The following is a 21980-nucleotide window of genomic DNA, read 5'->3' on the forward strand; positions in this document are numbered from 1 at the left end:
TGAGGTGAAATATAGTGGCAACGGACACCACTCGACGGCTGTGTACTTTTCCGTATCTTCAGGGCTCCCACCGTCACAACTGCTTGAGCCTACCTCGCCCACCGCTCGCTAACGGTACGCTCGTTTTTTTTTCAAGTATCGGTACGAACACAAACATACCGGGCGCGTCCAGGTCGCCAGCGTACTGACCACCGGCCCGAGCCCAGCCGGACCCGTGGCCGGGCCCACGCCCTGCCCCTGCGGCGTCATCCTCCCCGCTGGCCCGCTCACTTGTACGCCTGGTGCAGGCACCAGATGGCGAAGGTGCAGTAAAGGCTGGTGCGCACGTCCGACACCACCCGCTCGGCCGAGCTCTCCGGAAACTGGCCCGTCAGGAAGCTCTGGTTGGCGATCAGCTGGCGCTTCACTGGTGAGCGGACACCGGGGCCGGGTCACGGCGAGGGCTTGGGTCAGAGTCGCGTCAGGTCGGGGTCGGGTCAGGGACCATGTCAGGGTCAGGCCCGGGTCAGGGTCAAGGTCGGGTCGGGGTTAGGGCCGGTGTCGGCTCAGGACCAGAATTAGGGTCGGGTCACGGTCAGGGTCAGGATTACACACGGGGTCTGTACCAGGGTCAACGTCAGTTAAAATCAGACCACGGTCATGGCCGGGTCACGGCCGGGTCACGGCCACGGGCATGGTCTGGGTACAGAGTCAGCCTTAGTGTCACGGTCTGGGCAAGGCCAGTGAGGGTCAGGGTCAGGGTCAGGGTCAGGGTCAGGGTCAGGGTCAGGGTCAGGGTCAGGGTCAGGGTCAGGGTCAGAGTCAGAGTCAGAGTCAGAGTCAGAGTCAGAGTCAGGATCAGGATCAGTCAGGATCAGAGCCTGGTAACGCGGCGTCTCTGGGACATACTGCATCAGCTGGCGCACCACTGACAGCCGGGCGCTCCAGCCGGGTCAGCGTCTCCAAACAGACGTGACCGATACGGCTGTCGATAACCACGGGCTTTTGTGTCAGCACCGAAACAGCCCGCACACTCGCCCGGTGGCGCCCGCCCCCAATCGCTCGCGCGTTTGACGGCCAACGATCAGTCAACTTAAGCACAAAAGTAGCATTCTAGACAACGTTACCACCCTCTCCCTACGTTTCGCCCTCGTCCTGAAGCCAGATTCAGCCTGCCTCCCCGGCCCCGCCCGGGGTCCCGCTCCACGCCGGCCCGCCGCCCGGTCGCACTGACCGACGCCGTAGTAGTGGTCCAGCCGGGAGACGGTCTCGTCATAGTTCTTGATGCGGGTGAAGGTGTCCGGGTCAATGTCGCCGATGCTGAAGGTGCGCCCCATGCGCCGGCTGTGCACCACGCCCGAGAGGTGGGCCACCGTCGGCGAGGCGTCCAGCGTCTTCATGGCTGCGGGCGCGCAGGACCGTCACTGGGCGCACACGGCAGCGATGGACCCGTCACTGGCCGCACACGACAGTGTCAGACTCGTCACTGGGCGCACACGACCGCGCCAGACTCGTCACTGGGCGCACACGGCAGCGCCCGACTCGTCACTGGGCGCACACGGCAGCGATGGACCGTCACTGGGCGCACACGACAGCGCCAGACTCGTCACTGAGCGCACATGACAGCGGGCGCACACAGCAGCGATGGACTCGTCACTGGGCGCACACGACAGTGCCAGACTCGTCACTGGGCGCACAGGCAGCGATGGACTCGTCACTGGGCGCACACGACAGCGCCAGACTCGTCACTGGGCGCACACGGCAGCGCCCGACTCGTCACTAGACGAATACGGCAGTGCCGGACCCATCACTGGGCGCACACGACAGAGTTCATCGGAGCCGTCCTAGGGCGATTCTGTTTGGGGTTTACGAGCGCACCGGCTGTTGGGACCGTGTTACGCCCTGCTATGCCTGACTGCTCAGCGTTCTTCCGCTAATAATGCGAGTGTGCGACATGCGATCCACGGCAGAGCTTCTGAGAGATATTTGGGTGATCGGCGGGTGATCACGGGTCACCTGAGAGCAGTCACCGGTGAGGTACACGACGCTCGCCCCGAACTGGTCATTAGGAGCAGGTATGGACACACGGTCACGACCGCAAACTATGGCTGCAAAACGTGTTTGACCTAGCTCGATCCAAGCTTACGGGTCAACCATAAGATGCAACAAAACGACTTGAGTACGAGTTGCAAGCTCCAAAGCGCCCGTTATTTTTAGGGGAGGGGAGGGCTCCCACAATCTAGGTATGAATCAACACTGGGAACTCTCGCCCCTTCGTCCCACCCCAAAGGTACCTCAAGGCGGGCCTTTAAGTATGTGCAATATCAGGTCCCATATGAATCCTGATAGCCCGCATACAGTACAGCACAGTTGGTGGATATAATCTGCATACAACCTTAATGGGATCCAAGGGCGGGCCCAGACGCCTCTCTGAGAGGAGCCAACGCCGGCTTGGGGAGGAAAGACTCAAAAACTTCCTTGACTTTAAGACATAAGCGGGTCTTGCTCGTTTGCCTCAAACGCTGTTCTTAACTTAATTCATGTTCGCACAGGTGACTTATGTCCGCATAACTTGATCCCATTCCCTTAAATGTTACAAATATGAAGCAAATTTTCCTCAGCATAGGTCACATAAATTTTCTTCGGAGTCCATAACGTGAAACATACTTCCCTCCGCATCGGTTGCTTAAGATTTCTTCAAGGTCCACAACCGTGCAAACTTACACCAGCATAAGCAGGTCATAAGCGGACCTGCCCTTGCCGAGGTCACACATCTGGGGCATGGCGCAAACGAACATGCCTCATCGAAGCCAGTCCGGCACCCCACTGACAAGCAACCTTCAGCGTCACACAATCGGGCGCACAACCAGTGGCAAGAAAGCCCGGAACAGAGGAAACGTAGCGGAGGCCGACTGGTTTTTATTGACTGTATTCAGCGCTGACCGGTTCCCGTGTGGCCTCGACAATCGCCTCATAGTATTCGGTGTCGTGACTTAAGTCACGCTGCGGTGGCTGGGGGGGGGGGGGCTACTTTGCCTTCGCCCGCAACACAAGCAACATGTGCGTTAGTGGGGCGCTTGCCTGTCGCGTTCGTTCACTGTAACCCCCCCCCCCCCGCCCCCCCCCCTCCTCCTTGTAACGAGCAGTCCAGGAGACGGCTGCGTGGCTTCCATCGACGCGGCACCCACACTGAGGCCATGCGGCCCTGCCTCTGGGGCAGTGGCCTGGGGTCGGTCACGCCGGGTGGCAGGATTGGGTCATGATCATGTCACACGATCGGCTGGTGATGTGTTGGGACAGCGGGCGCAGGAGTCCAGCAGGCGCGGCAGTCTGTCCGGGACGGCAGGCTGCCTGGGACGCCAGCCTGTCTGGGACGGCAGCCTGTCTGGGACGGCAGCCTGCCTGGGACGCCAGCCCGTGTGAGACGCCAGCCCGTCTCGGACGACTTGATTACCTGCCCCGGGAGCCGCCAGGGAGTCAAAAAGGGGCAGCGGGCTGATCTGTGGCAGTATGTTCGAAGAGCAACGGTTCCAACACCGTCCAGCTTCAAAGCCAGCTTCAAGATCATATGCAAAACGACGATGGCCAAATGCAGTACTGTCGTTTGTGCAATTACGCAAGACAGTGCTTGCAATTGTAAGAGATGGCGGGAAGTTGGGAAAGGAAGCGACACGACAGGCGCTCGATTTCGCAAGCTTCTGATAACCATTCGCACATCTTTCCAAATTGCATTGCGCAAATTCTTGAAGCAGCATAGCATACCAACAGCACCATATATTCCAGTGTATACAAGCCAGAGACAACACGCAAACACACGAAGTGGCCTCCTCACTCACTTTAACAACGTAGTTCCCAATTGTCAACAATTGGTTACGAAAACAAGACTGCGTCGTTACGCACTGCTTTGCGGGACTTCCAACAACCACAGCTGTCCTATTAGCACGTCCGGCAAGCGCGACCCTAACCATGGCCCTTCACACCATCGTATCCACCGATCGTAACCACTGAGCCATTATGCTCCCGGCGGTAGTACTATAAACCGGTCCGGCCGGTAATGCCTATCGCGTTCTCCCCCACACAATCTCACCATTTTTGCATCTCTCAGTCATCGAACTCATCGCAATAGTGGCAAACACCGCCGCCACTTCGCCTAGCTCCAGTGCAAGAAATGACGCCCCGTTCCGCTTAAGTAAACCGCAAGTGCCTAAGATCGACCACCTGTCACGAAGCGTGCGCGGGATCATCCCTGCACAATCACCGTCTGAAGCCGGTGACGCAGCCAAACGCAGCAATCGGCTCCACCTATCTCGCCCCCCGTAAAGACGGACGCCCTCCCTAGCGCCGGTTCGCCGTGGTTGGCGGCCGCCGGGCCCGCCGCGTGGCGCACGCAGCTGCCGGCCGGCCGGCCGGTGGTTTCGCAGCGGCTGGCGGCGGCCGGGCCCGCCGCGTGTCGAGCGCAGTTGCCCAGCCGGCCGGCCGGTGATTTCGCGGCAGCTCTCCCCGAGGCGCGACCAGTGGCTGGCGACACACGCGCGGCGCGGCTGGCCACTGGCCTCAGGTGTTGCGAGACTCCGCAGCCGGCGTTCGAGTGGCGCAACCGGGCACGGGTGGTGATCGAAACACACCGCGGTTCCACTCGCTAGGATGGCCCGCTAGTGATGACTGGTTTATGACAAGCATTGGGACGTGCGTGAGCGGCCGCACAGGGTATTCAGAAGCAATGATGCAAGACGGAGGAATGGAGCATATTTACATGCGATGCGAGCTGTTGAGTGCATTACAGTACCTGAAGCGTACTGTCGTGCGCTGAGGCAACGGTGCGATTTTTTAGTGTAACGCGCCGGCTCACCCCATATGTATTACAATTTTCCAACTTGGGTCTTGCACAAACAGCCGACTGGATTTGCTGATATCACAAACACGTAATGTAAATCAGTCATGTGATCTGGCAAAAGCGCGTGGGCACAGAACGATGTCTCTGAGACCCGCGCACCGCCTTTTCACCCTTACCTAGAAGAACGCATGCACACATCTTTCTTAGTACTGTTCAGCATTTACAAGGTGCAGATATGATCTGATTATGTTGTCCCAGGCGACAAGTGGAAGAGGGAAGAGAATGTCATGGGCACTCAGGCAATACTTTGGTCAAGCAAATAAACCACACGCGGTCGGCGATGTGCGCATTTTCGCCAGATAGCACACTGGTGTCACTTGTACACCATCTATAAACACATGGATAACATCACAAAACTTTCCGTTTCACGCAGTGGCGGAGCGTTACAAGTCCCATCACGTGCATACTTCATCTCTGATGTTGCCATCTGTCCATCAGTGGTACCGCATCCGCCGTGAATGCGTTGTACCGTGTAGTGCAACAGACCACATCCGGCCCTCATGGTCTGCGAATGCGTACTCAGTTCTGCGTCGACAGACGCAGTAGACATACCGCGTAGAAGACATACCGCGTAGTAGACATACCGCGTAGTAGACATACCACTGCAACGGTGACTAGCCGACACCACCACCACGGGCCGTGTCTCTGACTACGTTGTTTGCCCAGTCACCCCGCACGTCTTCGTCACTGGCACGTGTTCGATGCGGGTGCGATGCTTCCTCAGATACACAAAACAAACACGCCCCACACGAGACCAGAGCGTGGTCATGAGCCTTGAGTTGACCAGTTAGACTCCCACTACCCGAAAGGACATCGGCAGGTGGCCGAGAGCAGTTCGGTCAGGCAGACATCCTGAACTCCATACCGCTGAGACATGGGAGCACTTGACCACTTAACCTGGTCACATTCTTGAGCGATTCGTTCAGCCGAGACGACTGACTCAGGTCATGAGCGTATGAACCACGATTCACACACGAGCACCTGCCTGCCTTCATCGACACGGCGACGCCTGCGTTCTGCACCGAAGAGAGGATACATGACACCGGCGAAGTCTGTTGGTGACAGTCATATGAAGGAGCGACGTAGGGCGACTCTGACATGTTCAACTACATTTCATAATCCTGCTCCGCCGACTTAAGACCACGTGGTCGCTCGGCTCGGCATCTTCCAATCACTGACGTGCGGACCCTCGGACCCGCTGCGGGCCTCCCGGTCGTTTGACTAGGGATCCTCCGATCATTCAGCTATGTGCTGCGATCTTCTTCCACCATCGTCCGTAAGACTCTCTTCGCTAGCGTCCGAACATGATTATGCTATATTTGCGCGTGTGAAAGTTCGCGCCACATACACTTGCGGGGGCCGTTCTATTACTGTCCAGGCTTCTGCCTGCCCGTGCCGGTTCCACCGTCGTCCGTCCGCGTGGAGTCAGACCGCGTGCTGAGCGCAGCTCTCGCCCCACAGCAGACACCTGCCCTGGTCCGAGATGCAGAACCCGATGGTGGCCAGGATGACGACCAGCGTGCACATCATGCACGGTCGCTTCTCCAGGAGGCAGCCGACCATGTAGAGCGCCACCAGCACGGCGTGGTTTGACAGCATGAACGGGTGAAGCGGCTTGGGCAGGAACAGCACCGGCACCAGCCATTGCAGGCAGAGCATGACGAACGCCTGTGGCATGGGGGTGCCGTGAGCGGAGGGATCAACGGGCTGCCTGAGAAGCTCACTGGACCGTAAACGAAGTACCTTCAATCGTGAATGAACAGGACCTCAATCAGCTACGGCGTATCTTATCCATCAGGACCTTAATCAGCTGTTGCGAACACACTCTTCTTACATCCAATGCCACACCATGTCTGGGAGATCCAAGTGTTTAAAATAAGACGGCGCGTGAGTTCCGACGTAGGCCCTGAGCGCCTCTCCAAGTCGGCACGGGCATTTGTATGTGGTGCCACAGGACACATTCGCATGCCTCTTAACTTGACAGGCACGCACCCCTCCCCCCCTCTCCCCTCCCCTCCCCCCTAAGGCATTGCTCGACGCATGCGCTCTTGGGTTCCTGTGACCTCCTGTGAAAATAAGCGCTGTTTTCGCTATTCCCTACACGTGACGAGCATTCGTAACACGGTCCCGACTCGCTTCTGACCATAAGCTGCGGACAAGTGACAGCGACGGGATAGCACGGGGGAAGCGGCGGTTGCGTTGTCCGGCTTCAGCGACAAACAAGCTACTAAACACTACGCAGGAACAGCGCGCAAGAACCGGGCCGACCGCGGCGCGGCAGACCCGATGGCGTCCTTGGTACCGGCTTCAAAAACTAATGGTCAGCCCAAGGTCGTCAGAAAAACAGGAACACCACCCGAGCTAGGTCCAGTACTGCACTGCCAGCCCGGAGCACCCTCTGTGAGCCAGCCTCCGAAGACTGGGGTTTATGAGATACGCCGCCTTAAACCAGTTAGAACTCACCCGCAAGTCCTTCACTCCAGCACCACCAGCACAGCACCAAACACTGCCACGCCGAGTCCCGTCGGACAGGCCGTCTTGATGTGCACTCAGCTCTCACCTAAACGGCTGATGGCTTTGATCCAGGACGCGCCAGTGAGCCAGACGTCCTCCACACTCTACTGACGCCAACAACAAACGGGAGCGAAATCAAGCTCTTCACAGAAATGGGCCAAGGCGCCGCTCTCAACCAACACGCACCGGAAACGCGCGTCGTCCACCTGTGGCACCGCCGCCGCAGCCCCTCCGTCAGCTTTCCAACGCCGTGCCTCCGCCGGCGGGCCGCCGTGGCCAACTGAGGTGTCAGACGGCACCCGGCCGGCCGACGGCCGTTACGTCAGCGCGCAGCCGTCCCGTCCCGGCGCCGGCCTGACCAGAGGAGCCAGCGGGCCGGCACCGGCCTGACCAGAGGAGCCAGCGGACCGGCACTGGCCTGACCAGAAAAGCCAGCGGGCCGGCACCGGCCTGACCAGGGGAGCCAGCGGGCAGGCGTCGGGCTGACCACAGGGCCAGCGCGCCGGTGCCGGCCTGACCAGAGGCCTCAGATGCACTCAGGTGGTCTCCGAATATCAGAACAGAAGATACCACGCCACGAGAAGGTTTTATTCAATTATGCGCACCGAGCTCAAAAGTCCAATAGAAGTAGCATTTTTTTCTGGAAATAGCTTCATCAGCATGAAATAACGTTCCAAAATGCGCGGTAATGGCACCGCATTCTTTATGGAAAATCAGCTGACGAAATGCTGTGCACCTCTAAGATGTTGTTTACTGAGATATGCTGTTATGAAACTGGGCCGTCGGACACGTGATGTAAGTAGCATGTCCTTCGTTCATAACGAAGCTAAGTGGTTCGCACCGTAACTTTAGACAGCAGTTTTGGTTAAGTACTCCTCTCTTCGAGAACCATTGAATAACAGGCCTGACAGGGACTGCGGATGTCATTAGCAGTGACGTGACTCGATTAATGCGCATCTTTTTGCAGCTGACAAATACCCATAACACACAGAAATATGCATATGCTTCCATTTCAGGATGGACACATAACATCCAATCCCTCTTAAACCAGTAGATGTCTTTGTTCGTAATGCCGAGGGGTACAACGGTGAGCGCTGAACATTTACTTGGCATGTGCCACATGTCAACGTGTTGCCGTCAAAACTCACTCCAATAACGCGTACCCAAATGAAAAAGGGTGAAGGGTACGGGGCATGAATCGATACTCTTGCAACGCTTATGGTGTCGCCTCTGTTGACCCGTAGCGCAATGTGTGGTGCAGTGCCATCGCGCGATGAAAAGTCAGTTTTGTTGCACATGATGTAATCGTCTTACGTCTCACCAAACGCAGTTGACATATGCCGACACCATTTTACATCTTGCAACCTATACCAAAGACAAATTTGTTCTAAGGTCTAGACCGTCAATGATGGCAAATCCCGCATACATGTATTTTATATCGTTGTTAATCAGTGCTTTAAAGTACGCCGAAATACCGCTGTAAAACGTAGACACTTTAGGTAGTTTGGCGCCAAATGTGCCTGGTCGTGTTCAGAAAAAAGTTGTCAGATGTGCTGCAAGCAGCATCGTGTACCAATGTCACTCAACACGTAAGTATAATAACACACATTTCGACGACGCTTCTAGCCCAACACTGAATCGCTGCAAGGCCCTTTTATTAACCTGCTAGACATGAACATCATCGAAAAGAAGCAATGTATTTGACTGCAACAATCTCCCATGTATGATGGACGATAAAAATACCCCAGCACTGGGGGACTCTGCGGTGTGATCGGTTTCATTAAATGCGCAGCCCATTTTCACTCCCCACCGTGGGATCACTGCACGTACTGAAACCTTATTTCGCGAGGCTGCACCAATTTTCACACAAAGATCCTGCCAAGATAGAAAATTCACCGCCTTGATCTACCCCCTTCTCTGCTACGGAAAACTCTGCGCAATCACCCCAACGGGCAGATGTCCATTGGTTAACATTTGCGCGCTCATTCTCTGGTAGCGTTGTTTGGCACTCCGCCAGCTGAGAGTCTGGCTACGCCTGACAATTCTAAGCGACGAAACCGATGAGTCTGGGGTCCACGATGTAGACACCCTAACCCTGCCATGAAAAACGCAAATGCTTTGGGCCGATATTGGTCACCACACGTCTCTGGTCTTCTTGGCCTGACCTCTCCGTTTAGGCCATATCGTTTCGCATTCGAGATCGGGTGAATTCTTGTTCGGACCATCGCCGTTGTACTGGTGTGTGTGGCACACAACGCTTTGTCAGTCAATTTTTCAGCCATCGTCAAGTGTTAACAACTGGAGATCCCGGTTAGGGATCCGGAAGAGGATACGGTGTTTTTCGGTTAGCTGGGTTGGTAGAGCACTGGATTCGCAATCAGAAGACCCCTGTTCAAATCTCAGCAATTCAAAGGAGAGAATTCGGGCAGAGAAGCATATATGGTTGAAATTCAGCCCTTCTCGTGAATTCCACCAGCTGACAACGGCCGCACAGTTAACTGACCGAACTAACGCGCACATACTAAAACACCAGACGAGGACGGCAGAAAGACGATACGACAGTAATCTCTACACCCGTGACATTGATAACCCGTCCCAATCCTTCCGTAAAATTGGAGAGCGCTTTCCAAAAATGTGATGTTGGCCAGCTTCCGGGTGATTTCTGGCTTCGCCTACCGATATAACTATTTTGGCTTATGTGTGTGTGTTGTTACAAACAACGACCGGCGTGGCCGTGTAACCAGGAAGTCATGCAACGATTGCACGAATTTAGGAGACGGCTCGTGACGCCACAGGATCGTTGGAGACCATGATTAAAACGCTGTGTTGGGTTTATTCGCGGGGATAAAACACTTACTGGATTGTAACGAACCCATTTTCATTACTTTAGTAGCGCACAACACTGTACTATTCTAGCACCATATAAGTTCGCCTCATTATCTGTAGCCAACTAACTGCTATCCCTGCTGCAAAGGCAGAAATCTGATGGGTCTTCCGCGTCAAAGCTTACTTGCATGGCACGTCGTCCGGGCTCTCCAATTCGGCGCCAGGGGCGGCGGGTGCCACTTACCCTTGGCCCGGTGCAATGACAACGGATTCGGTACACCGACAGTTTTGGGTTCGAATCTGAACCGCGAGGGAACTACGTTTCCAGATCAATGTCTGCGTGTTCGGCTTTGGCAGAGGCCTCAGCTCATGACATCTCACATAAACACGAAAAAATGCAAAATTCACCGATTGTTACGAAACAAAAAAAAATGACAGCCACCTAACTGGGACTTTGACCCGCATATCATGCATACATTCAGCAATTAGGGCTTGATAAACTTCGACCATTTTGACATGTTTCAACCATTTGTTCTAAGGTGATGGCTCTAGGGACGCTGTGCCGCGACTTCTGTGGTAATTATACGGTTCGGTTCTTTACGGCATATGGCCTATAAAACGGTTCGATGAGCGTGAAAGAAGTTAAACGCTAGGAAGGCACGTGTATGTGTGCCCAAGCTCTAGCATCTACACACACAAAATCACAGTGTATGTGGGCTGGTGGGAGGGGTGTATTTCAGTGACCGCTCATCACAGATAACTGAATGAGCTGTCTGCTCCTCAGGCGAAAGTGCAGGTCCACGAGGGGTCCTCCCCCCCCCCCCCCCCCGCCTTACATCTGGCTGCATCCCTGAATACTATGGCCAATGACTGCATTCTTCTATCCTTGGCATATGACAAGAAAGTCAAGTGATACACAAAGTAATACTCATCTGAAGTGAGCAGTGCTCACTTCCCATTTCTCGCTCCCGGAAATTGGTCGAGCTTGAAATAGACAATGCATCAATACAAATCAATCGTCCGCACACTGTTCGCAAAGGCACCAGCTTCCTGGCAAAAGGGACTATATTCGTACGCGTGCCAGCGACGCCCACGTCCACTGGTACCGAGCGACGCCAAGCTAACGCATGAGCTGCGGAGGCGCGGTGGGCATCACCGGCAGCATTCCGGCCTTCACTGAAGGTCATTCAGAAACCTGGCTGTAATCTTATGCCAGCCTCCAGGATTCAGGATTTGTTTTTTTTGGGGGGGGGGGGGGGGTGTGAGTCTGCTGTGTAGCCAGTACCTGTTTTGGAGGATGTACAGGCTAGCCACCTTCTGTTTTGGATGGTGCATAAGCCCACTGTGTAACTTCCCTCCATTTTGGAGGGTGTACATACACGGCCAAAATTGCATGCCTTAGTTGTCCTGCTAATGACTTCATGTAATATAGAGAGGTTTAAAAACACCCACTCTACTTACATCTTCAGCGATCCTGCTACTGCAGGCCCTGGATGGTACATTTAGTCCTAGCACATTACATGAAGGCATCTTTGTGAATTAGTAACTATCGCTGCAACATGCTTATCTACATATGTCATCATTGTATCATAGCTATTGATGCATGTTATTATTGTAACATACTTATTTTATTGTATTTACACATACTTCAGGCAACCAGATGCTCATATTTGCACATTCCATGGCTTTGTCAGTGAATTGGATATTCTGGCTACTGAGCATAATAATGGAGAAAAATTTCCAGTTAACTGTAGCCTTCACCCCACATAATGTGATTGTGGTACAAACTTGACTGTACATGTACAGATGGCACAGGCTGCACCTGTCAGGAAGTTTCAGGGGTTACTTACACTCAGTCATGAAAGCAGTTTGCCAACAAAAATGCACAACAATTTATTGTTCTCACAAAGCATCAGCAGCACACAGATGTGGAGTAGGAGAGATTGCACCACTTGGTCAAACAAAATAGTATTCAATGCAAAAAAGTCAGCTTAAAAATCACCCAGTTTCACCAGAATCTAAAGTTTACAAAACAATCAGGTATACTGTCTGTACTGTTAAGATGCATAATATTTGTGCTTCTAATACCACAAACACTTTGTAAGAACAATTAATTTTGGTACTTTGTCAGCTATGCCATGAACATCAGGTAAAAATGTGTGCGTGACATCTACATCTATAGACCTTAAATCATAGACCTTAAATAGACCTTAAATACATCCTGCCCATATTTCACACTTATTGCCTTGTGACCATTTCTTCTGCTCATTGTTATCCAGCTCGGAACAGTTTGAAATAAAATGGCTCTAAAACAGTCGCAGGCCTTTATTTGGGTTTAGGTGACCTACAAAAGATCTTCAATTCTGATGTGCTGCCTGCAATCATTGAGCAAAACATTTGGAATTGTTGGACTTTATTGAAAACAATTTACTGAAGACTATAAGGTTGACTAGTGTAAAAGTGAGGAAGTTTACGTGGTAATTTTATACTAATCTTTTAAAAAATACAGGCATGACAGACACATCTTAAACCATGACTACCAACTTACCTCGAGACGCGACAAACTTAGGCGAATGTTGATCCTTGTGTAATCATGTAGTTTGATTTAAGGAATATGATCTTGCTTTTCCATTAGCTTCTTTGCAGTCCAGTTTAAACCTTTTTCTTAAAGTCCAGTTAAATTTAGGAATGAAAATAAGCTCTTCTAAAGTCTTGAATGGTGGCTTAAAAGCACAACTATGGTCTTGAGGCTGATAATCCAAATGTTTCTGGACAGAGCCAGATTGATACTAGGACTGCACTGAAATGTAAACATTCAGGTTTGTCAGGATAAAATAACTGTACAAATAAATATATGGTGTAGCCATGAAGGGGGGATGCCCTATGACGGGATTGGATTTTTCCATTAGTTTTTCCAAAACAATATCCATTACTTTTAATTTCCCATTTGAAATGAAATTTTCACACTTTATCATCACTCCAAACTTTATTCTGAGCTCTCCTGTCCACATACATTCATCCCCAGTCTCATATATATGGGTACACCCGTGTTAACTCAAGAATGAGGGACTCCCTACCACTGACAATTGACAATAGTCAATTAATAACTTATCACTTCATTTTTAACTTTTGCACACACACTGCAGTTACACTTGAGTCTGGAACATGGCTGAAGTGTTAACAAGATGTTTGTGGTCCGGATATAAGACCTACAGGCAGCCTCACTTTCTGAAATTTGGGGCAGCACCGCCCCCGCGACGGGATCCACCACGATTTGTACATGGGTGGGCGGGCATCCGGCTTTTTTTTACTTGGGTACCTGTATTGCCGACGGTGGGGAGAGAGCTACGCTGGCTGCAGGGTTCCTGTACTGCCATGGTGGAGAAATGCTGTTAGGTATCAGCCGACGTAGTGACGTCACTGAAAATGGGTTTGCATCGATCTGGGTTCTTTTGGGCCGACTGAAGGCTACAAGGCATTTGCTAGCGATATGATGTCACTGGTATTCGACTGGATATGTGACGTCACTGGTTGTGAGGCTTTAGGGCTCTTTTGGGTGCAATGAATGCCGTAAAGCATCACCTGACGATATGTCGTCGCTGGTATTCAATGAAACATCAGGCGCAACGGGCCTTATTCCATCTTTACCTTTCGTACCTGTCTGCTGCAAGCATTTGCGTGCCGAATAAAAGCTTGACCGAATCACCTGAATGTGTGACGTCACCAATCACCACTTGATACGAGTGCACTTAGGCCCCACGGCCGCGGTGTATCATGTTCGGTGAAATATCACTGGGTATCGTGACGTCAGTGATATTCGACTAAATATTGGTCGCAACAGGTCAAGGTTCATTTTTAGCTTCGTACCTGTCTACTGCAAGCACTGGCGTGATGAATAAAAGCTACCAAATCACGTGAGTGTGTGACGTCACTGGTCATGCATTTTTATGGATCTTTGGGGGCCAACTGAGGGCCGTAAAGCATAGCCTAATGATGTGACGTCACTGGCATTCGACTGTGTGTGATGTCACTTGTGATCAGATTTTACGGCCTCTTTTGGGCCGACGAAAGGTCATACTACATTAACTGAAGATGTGCCGTCACTGGTATCCGAATACAATTCAGGCGGCCATGGCCATGCTCCATCTTTACCTTTGGTACCTGTCCATTGCAAGTATTTGAATGCTGAAGGAAGGGTCTGCCGAATTACCTGAGTGTGTAACGTCACTAACCATTAATTTGTATACTGTTTTGAACCCACTGTAAGCCATACCACATCAGCTGACCATATGACGTCACCGGTTTTCGTCTAGGTGTCATGCGCAACAGGCCATGCTCTATCTTTGCCTTTCGTACCTGTTTACTGCAAGCATTCGCGTGCTATATCAAGGTGATGCTGAACCATCTGAGTGCGTGACGTCACTGGTCATGAGTTTATACAGGTTCACTTGGGCAGCCCAATGCAACAAAGCATCATATCCTGTAAAGCATCGCGGGATGATATGACGTCACTGGTATTCGACTCAACATCAGGCTCAACAGGCCATGTTCCATCTTTACCTTTCGTACCTGTCTACTGCAAGCATTCGCGTGTTATATCACGTCATTGGTTAAGAGTTCTTACGGGCTCTTTTCAACCCCCTATATGGTATAATGCTTCAGTTGACGATACGATGTCACTGGTGTTCGACTTAGCATCAGGCACAACATGTCATGTTCCATCTTTGCCTTTCGCACCTGTTAAAGTATTGGCGAGCCTAATGATGGCTCTGCCGAATCACCTGAGTGCGTCATCATGAGTTTTTACAGGCTATTGTTGGCCGGGAAAGCCATTAGGCATCATCTAACGATATGTCGTCACTGGTAATCCACTAAGTGTGTGACGCCATTGGTCATGAGTTTTCCCGCGCCTTTTTGGGCCGACTTAAGGCCATTAGGCATCAGGTAACGATATGACGTCACTGGTATTCAATTAAGCATCAGATACAATATGTCATGTTTCATCTTTACCTTCCGCACCTATCTACTGCAAGTATTCGCGCGCCACATAAAGGCTCTGCCCAATCACCTGAGCGTGTGGTGTGACTGGTTATGAGTTTACGCGGGTTTACCCGGGCTGACTGAAGGACATCAAGCATCATCTGGCGATGTGACGTCACTGGTATTCAACTTAACACCAGGCGCGACAGGCCATGTTCGTCTTTACCTTTCGTACCTGTCTATTGTAAGCATTGACATGCTTAAGGAAAGCTCTGTGAAATCTCCTGAGTGTGTAATGTCACTGGTCATGAGTTCTTTACGGGCTGCTTTTTTGTACCTATAGGGTACAAGACATCAGTTGACGATATGACATCACTGGTATTTGACTTAATCTCAGGCGCAACAGGTCATGTTCCATCTTTGCCTTTCGCACCTCTATACTGCAAGTATTCGCGCGCTACATAAAGGCTCTGCCGAATCACCTGAGCATGTGGTGTAACTGGTCATGAGTTTACGCGGGCTTACTCGGGCTGACTGAAGGACATCAAGCATCACCTGACCATATGACGTCACTGATATTCGGGCTGTGGCCCAGACTTATGGCCGCTAGGCGGCGCCCTTGATTATTATTTAGCCATCAGGGCATTCCGGACCGTAGCTGCTCAGGGGCGCATCCTGTGATGTCGGGCGGAATAGCTTTGCATATACGTCGGTTTGTGGGCTGGGATCACCTTTGTTTTGTGTTTACGTTTGTTCAAAATTTTAGTCGTTGAAACAGCCCGTTGCGTTTGAAGTTGTTACTTAATGGTGCGCACAATAAAATTAGTGTGCTTAACTATGGTGCATCTCCCACCTCTGCTGCGGAACTCCGTAGCCGTAGGTGGCCAAGTGACCTCCTACCAACTGATGATCAGTGACGTCACATACTCAGATGATTCGGCGGAGCCTTCATATAGCACGCGAATATTTGTAGCAGCCAGGTACGAAAGGCAAATATGGAGCATGACCTGTTGCGCCTGATGTTTAGTCGAGCACCAGTAACGTCATGTCGTCAGCTGATGAATTATAACCTAAAATGGGTTCAAAGGAGCCCGTAAAAAACTCGTGACCAGTGACGTCACACACTCAGGAGATTCGACGGAGCCTTCATTCAGCACGTCAATACCTTTAATAAACAAGTACAAAAGGTAAAGAAAGTACGTGGCATGTTGGACCTGATGTTAAGTCGAATAACAGTGACGACATATCATCCTGTGATGCTTCACGGGAGGTGTTGCTTTGTGGCCTTGGGCGGCCCAAGTGAATCCGTATGAACGCATGACCAGCGACGTCACCCACTCAGATGATTCGTCTGGAGTTTAGTCGATTACCAGTGACGTCATATCGTCAGCTGATGCTTGATGTCCGTCAGTCAGCCCGAGTAAACCTGCACAAACTCATGGCCAGTTACACCACACGCTCAGGCGAATCGACAGAGTCTTTTTGTAGCGCACGAATACTTGCAGTAGGCAGGTGCGAAAGGTAAAGATGAAACATGGCTCATTGCAACTGATGTTAATTCGAATACAAGTGACGCCATAACGTTATCTGATGCCTAATGACCTGAACTCGGCCAAAAAAGGCCCGTAAAAGCTCATGACCAGTGACGTCACACACTCAGTGGATTACCAGTGACGTCATTTCGTTAGCTGATGCCTTATGGCTTTCGCTCAGCCAAAAATAGTTGGTAAAAATTCATGACCAGTGACGTCGCACACTCAGGTGACTCGGCAGAGCCATCATTTAACGCATCAATACTTTACAGGTACGAAAGGCAAAGATGGAACATGACCTGTTACGCCTCATGTTAAGTCGAACACCATTGACATCATGTCGTCAACTGATGCATTTTTCCCTATAGAGGGTTCCAAGGAGCCAGAAAAAACTCATGACCAGTAACGTTAAACACCCAGGAGACTCGACAGAGCCTTCATTCAGCACGTCAATACTTGTAATAGACGGGTACGAAAGGTAAAGATAGAACATGGCCTGTCGCGCCTGATGTTAAGTCGGACACCAGTGACGTCATATCATCAGCTGATGCATTATACCGTTTGGGGGTACAAAAGGTCCCGTAAAAAGCTCTTGACCAGTGACGTTACTTACTCAGGAGACTCGACAGAGCCTTCATTCAGCACGCCCATACTTCCAAGAGACAGGTACGAAAGGTAAATATGGAACATGGCCTGTCGCGCCTGAAGTTTAGTCGAATACCAGTGACGCCATATCGTCAGCTGATGCTTGATGTCCTTCAGTCAGCCAGAGTAAACCCGCGTTAACTCATAACTAGTTACACCACACGCTCAGGTAATTCGGCAGAGCCCCTGTGTCGCGCGAATACTTGCAGTAGATAGGTGCGAAAGGTACAGACGAAACATGGCTTAGATGGAGCATGGCCTGTTGCGCATGATGTCTAGTCGAAACCCAGTGACATCATATCGTCAGCTGATGCCTTGTGGCCTATAGTAGGCTCAAAAGAGTGTGCAAATTAATGGTCAGTGACGTACACACTTAGGTAATTTGGCAGAGCCTTCCACGGCAAGGCTTGCAATGGACAGGTACCAAAGATAAAGGTGGAACATGGTCTGTCGCGCCCGAAGTTCATTCGAATACCAGTGACGTCACATCTTCAGTCATTGCCGTATGACCTTTCGTCGCCCCAAAAGAGGCCGTAAAACCTCATGACCAGCGACACGCACAGTCGAGTGCCAGCGACGTCACATCGTTAGCTGATGCTTTATGGTCTTCAGTTGGCCGCACAAAAATCCGCCAATACTTGCAGCAGACATGTACGAAAGGTATAAATGGAGCATGGCCTGTTGCCTGATGTTCAGCCAAATACCAGTGACGTCATATCGCCAGCTGATGCCTAACGGCATTTCGTCGGTCCTATAGGGCCCGTGGAAACCCACGGCCATTGACGTCTTACAGTCGTATAGCAGTGACGTCGTTAGCTGACACCTTGTGGTCTTCAGTTGGCCGAAAAGCACCGTTGGAACTCATGGCCAGTGATGTCACACACTCAGGTGGTTCGGCAGCTTTCATCCAGCACGCCAATGCTTGCAGTAGACAAGTACAAAGGTAAAAATGAAGCACGGCCTGTTGCGCCCAGTTTTTATTCGAATACCAGTGACGTCACGCTATCCGGTGATACTTCGCGGACCACGACACACCGTGGTCGTGAGGCCTAAGTGCACTCGTATGAAGTGATGATTAGGGACGTCACACATTGGGGTAATTCGGTCAAACCTTTATGCGGCACGCAAATGCTTGCGGCAGACAGGTACGAAAAGTAAAGATGGAACGAGGCCGGCCGCGCCTGATGTTCAATCGAATACCAGTGACGACACATGGCCAGCTGATGCATTACGGCATTCAGTAGACCCAAAAGAGCCTTATACACTCACGACCAGTGACGTCACATACCCAGCCGAATACCAGTGACACCATATCACAAGCAAAAGCCTTATGGCCTTCAGTCGGCCCGAGAGAACCCCGATCCCGATCGATGCAAAACCATTTTCAGTGACGTCACAATGTTAGCTGATGCCTCACAGCTTTTGCCCCGCACGACAATACTCGAAACCCTGCAGCTAGCGTAGCTCTTCCCTCCGTCGGCCATACAGGTACCCAAGTAAAAAATTACCGGGCATCCGACGTGCCACAGACTAATGTAATCAGAATCAAAACGACACATTCAACGAATGACTGCTGTAAGCTTTTGTGGTTGATCAGAGACACACCTTCAGGCGACTATTATGCAATGAGGGTAAATACGACTTACATCTATTGTCCAACACCAAGCGTCGAACACATGCACACATCCCGACGCAAACACAGTTGACCTTGAACGAAAGTCTTTCGTAACAGCTGACTGATGATGGAAACAAGGAGGGATTAAATCCCCAACAAAACATGCTGGCGATAGCATTCTCCGACCTCATGAAAATGTTTGCCGTAAACTCTTCACTAATCTATGTGCCATAACTTTGCATACAGGTTCAAATCACTAAGAGACCTCCTTCGTGCCGTCGACCACCAGGTGGCGGGCGGCCGCTCACAAGACAACAATAGCAACGTGCACCCGAGCAGGCGCGGAAGTGGCTGGCGGACAGCTGGTCGATAATTGCCTAGTCCAGCAAAAGGACTCCCGGCAAATTAGACCACTCAAACTTCTACAAATCGGCTCCGTTCTCATGCATTAGGAGGTGCCACTTCGGCTGAATTGTTATAAGTCCAGTAAGGGACCTTTCCGACCAGTCATACGGTCCATACGACCAGCCATATGAGGGACCAGCCATACGATCAACCTCGGCATGTGAGAGGTGGATTCTGAGGCACGCCATACGTCCCGTGCTCTGTTCAGTCCAATGCACTCGACATAATGAGAAATTGTACGTTCATACAAACAGAACAATAAAAAGAGACAGCTGATTCATGCGGTCAGTCATGTGACTTAATTTTGCTATGTTCAAGGTAACGATCTGATCAGATATGGCATGTTTGCCTGTTGATGGTTACAGAAATGGCAAACCAAACACAGGTCAGGTAGACTGAGACCAAACACGTAATAGCTCCCAAAACTTGGCTTAATGTCATGTGGTAGCTGTCTGCAGTTGCTGGCAGAACACCGAATATTCATGGGCAATTAGTAGATGATTCATCATGGGGGATTGACTGGCGAGGAGCTTCATCTGAAACAAAGCACTGTCCCTTAGCGAACAATTGACAATGAGTGACAATTGGGGTGCACTGGCTTCCTTGAGCAGGTTTACATATGCAGAACGGTATTATGTCTTCCACACTTTTTCATGAGTATGACACCTCCCCCCCTCCCTCCTATTTCCATTCATATTTAGAGAAGAGATAACTTCTGTACTGAAATGAAGCCAATTAACTTTAAAATGTTAGGCATTCAACCTAGGAGTACCTCTACTAACATTTACGCGTCATCGCCAATTTGGTGGGCTGAGTATTTTACCATGGGAGATTAGCTCAGGACAGATGCAAGAAACCTTGAAGCACGTTATCTTGCCGATGACCACTATACCATAAGGGCGGATCAAGATAAGTATCCCTAGCATTACAGAATAAGCACCCACTCCGGATTCTGTACCAAACGCAGTAACGTGCCGGGTCCCAATTTTAAGCGTTGTGCGTTAAACGCAACTCCGGACCAGAAATTGTCTTGACTGTTCTCTATAGCTTATATTGCACTAGGTGTTAACGGCCTATTCACATTCCCAATGTAATACAGAATTTATGTCCTTCAGAGTTTTCACACAGAAATTGTGGGCATGATAACATTTCAACGTGACACGATGTGGCATAATATGGTGTTACACACACGCCAGTGGGCGTGTGAATCGTGTTAATGTTACTGAAAATAATTAATTGGGCGTCACTAAACCGGGTATTATTATCCTGTAGCTAAGGCACGTTATGACTTGGATTCGAGTTCAATGTATTGATCACGAAATTCGAAAGTGATGGTTAAATGGGGTGCGCCTCAACCTCACCCTACATCCCGAGAAATAAATATCGGGAGCAGTTTCGTTGCAAGATGGCCAGATTACCTGAACATATGAGGATTTTCCTAGCATCAAATGAAAAGATTATGAACATAACGAAGCGAGTCAGTGTCCTAAAACTACCTTCAGTGGTCTTCTAGGGCACAAGAGCTCATACAAGAGGATTTTTGAAAATGCTGTGAAGGTTGCAGAATGTGGAAAAAGCAGTTCACTGCTCAGTCGTTAGACATTAAAATCCTCAAAGCCAATTTTTCGGCTTGTTGCAAAAAGTTGCAGAAGGCTGCAACAGTGATTTACGGCAACATGAAGCGTTATAGAGCTCCACAATTACTTGCATTCTTCTCACAAGCCCCGAAAGCACCCTACGAAGCCATAAAGAAAATGCTGTCAAACTTCGCAAAAGCATTGAAAAGCGCAGCGAGCACCCTCCTGCAACATACACATACATTTGGAAACGAACATATGCTGAGGTGTTTAACGCTCGCGTACTACTTCAATGCGCACTTTTTTCGTGGAACCAACGTTACTACCCAGGGATGGAAGTACGTTAAAAAAAACGGGTGGCTGAATGTCAAACTTAGAAGAGAGCGTCATGCGTGGAAGGGAGTGGGCTCTGCTCTCTCACACTGAGATAGGCTGATGAAATCCAGCATGCAACTAAATCGGATAACGTGATATGGGACAGGACGCCCTCCATACAGTGTCTGCGTGGAGGGCGCAGCGTATCCAGACTTTGGTCTGGAGTGAGCCTCTGCACGGCCGGCCATGTGGTAGTTTTTAAACGTTTGTTTAAGCTTTCTTAACGTCCGGATTTGATTTCTATTTTTCGGGTGTATCTGATGCCTTTCATGATGAGCATCTACCAAGCATCTAATTTCTATGCTTATCCATTTTGGCCAATGGCCCGCTCAAGATGTATTCCGTTTGGCGAGTTGCCAATGGGCACATGTAGCAGTGCTATATATCAATTTAGCTTTGTAGGGTACCTCTCCAGGGGTTTTCGAATATCAAAGCAGCGATTTGGAGCTGCGGGGTATCGATCCCCGTACCTCTCACATGCTAAGCGAGCGCTCTACCACTTGAGCTACAGCCCCGGCGATGCTCCAACATGTCGTCAATAGTTGGCACGTCATGGCTGACCGGCTGGTCAGTCTTCACTTGTGGTGGACCCGCTCCCAAAGAGCTGAACATATCAAGGTCAGTCGGTCGGCTCCTGT

General features: G+C 50.9%; 1 protein-coding gene across 2 annotated transcripts in view; it reads right to left on the reverse strand.

Moving 5' to 3' along the window:
* Positions 1-19078, reverse strand: part of LOC119089459 (putative phosphorylase b kinase regulatory subunit beta) — a 39950-nt gene extending 20872 nt beyond the window's left edge. For both annotated transcript variants that reach the window (XM_037212166.1, XM_037212164.1), the window contains exons 1-4: positions 19017-19078; positions 12762-13013; positions 1214-1381; positions 271-406 (exon numbers count right to left, since the gene is read on the reverse strand). In XM_037212166.1, coding sequence (XP_037068061.1) covers positions 271-406; positions 1214-1379 — 302 coding nt within the window. In that variant the 5' untranslated portion in view covers positions 1380-1381; positions 12762-13013; positions 19017-19078. The remainder of the gene's footprint in view (positions 1-270; positions 407-1213; positions 1382-12761; positions 13014-19016) is intronic.
* Positions 19079-21980: the final 2902 nt, after the last annotated feature.

This window comes from Pollicipes pollicipes, unplaced genomic scaffold, assembly GCF_011947565.3.
Source record: "Pollicipes pollicipes isolate AB1234 unplaced genomic scaffold, Ppol_2.1 Scaffold_3087;HRSCAF=3621_pilon_pilon_pilon, whole genome shotgun sequence".
NCBI lineage: Eukaryota > Metazoa > Arthropoda > Thecostraca > Pollicipedomorpha > Pollicipedidae > Pollicipes > Pollicipes pollicipes.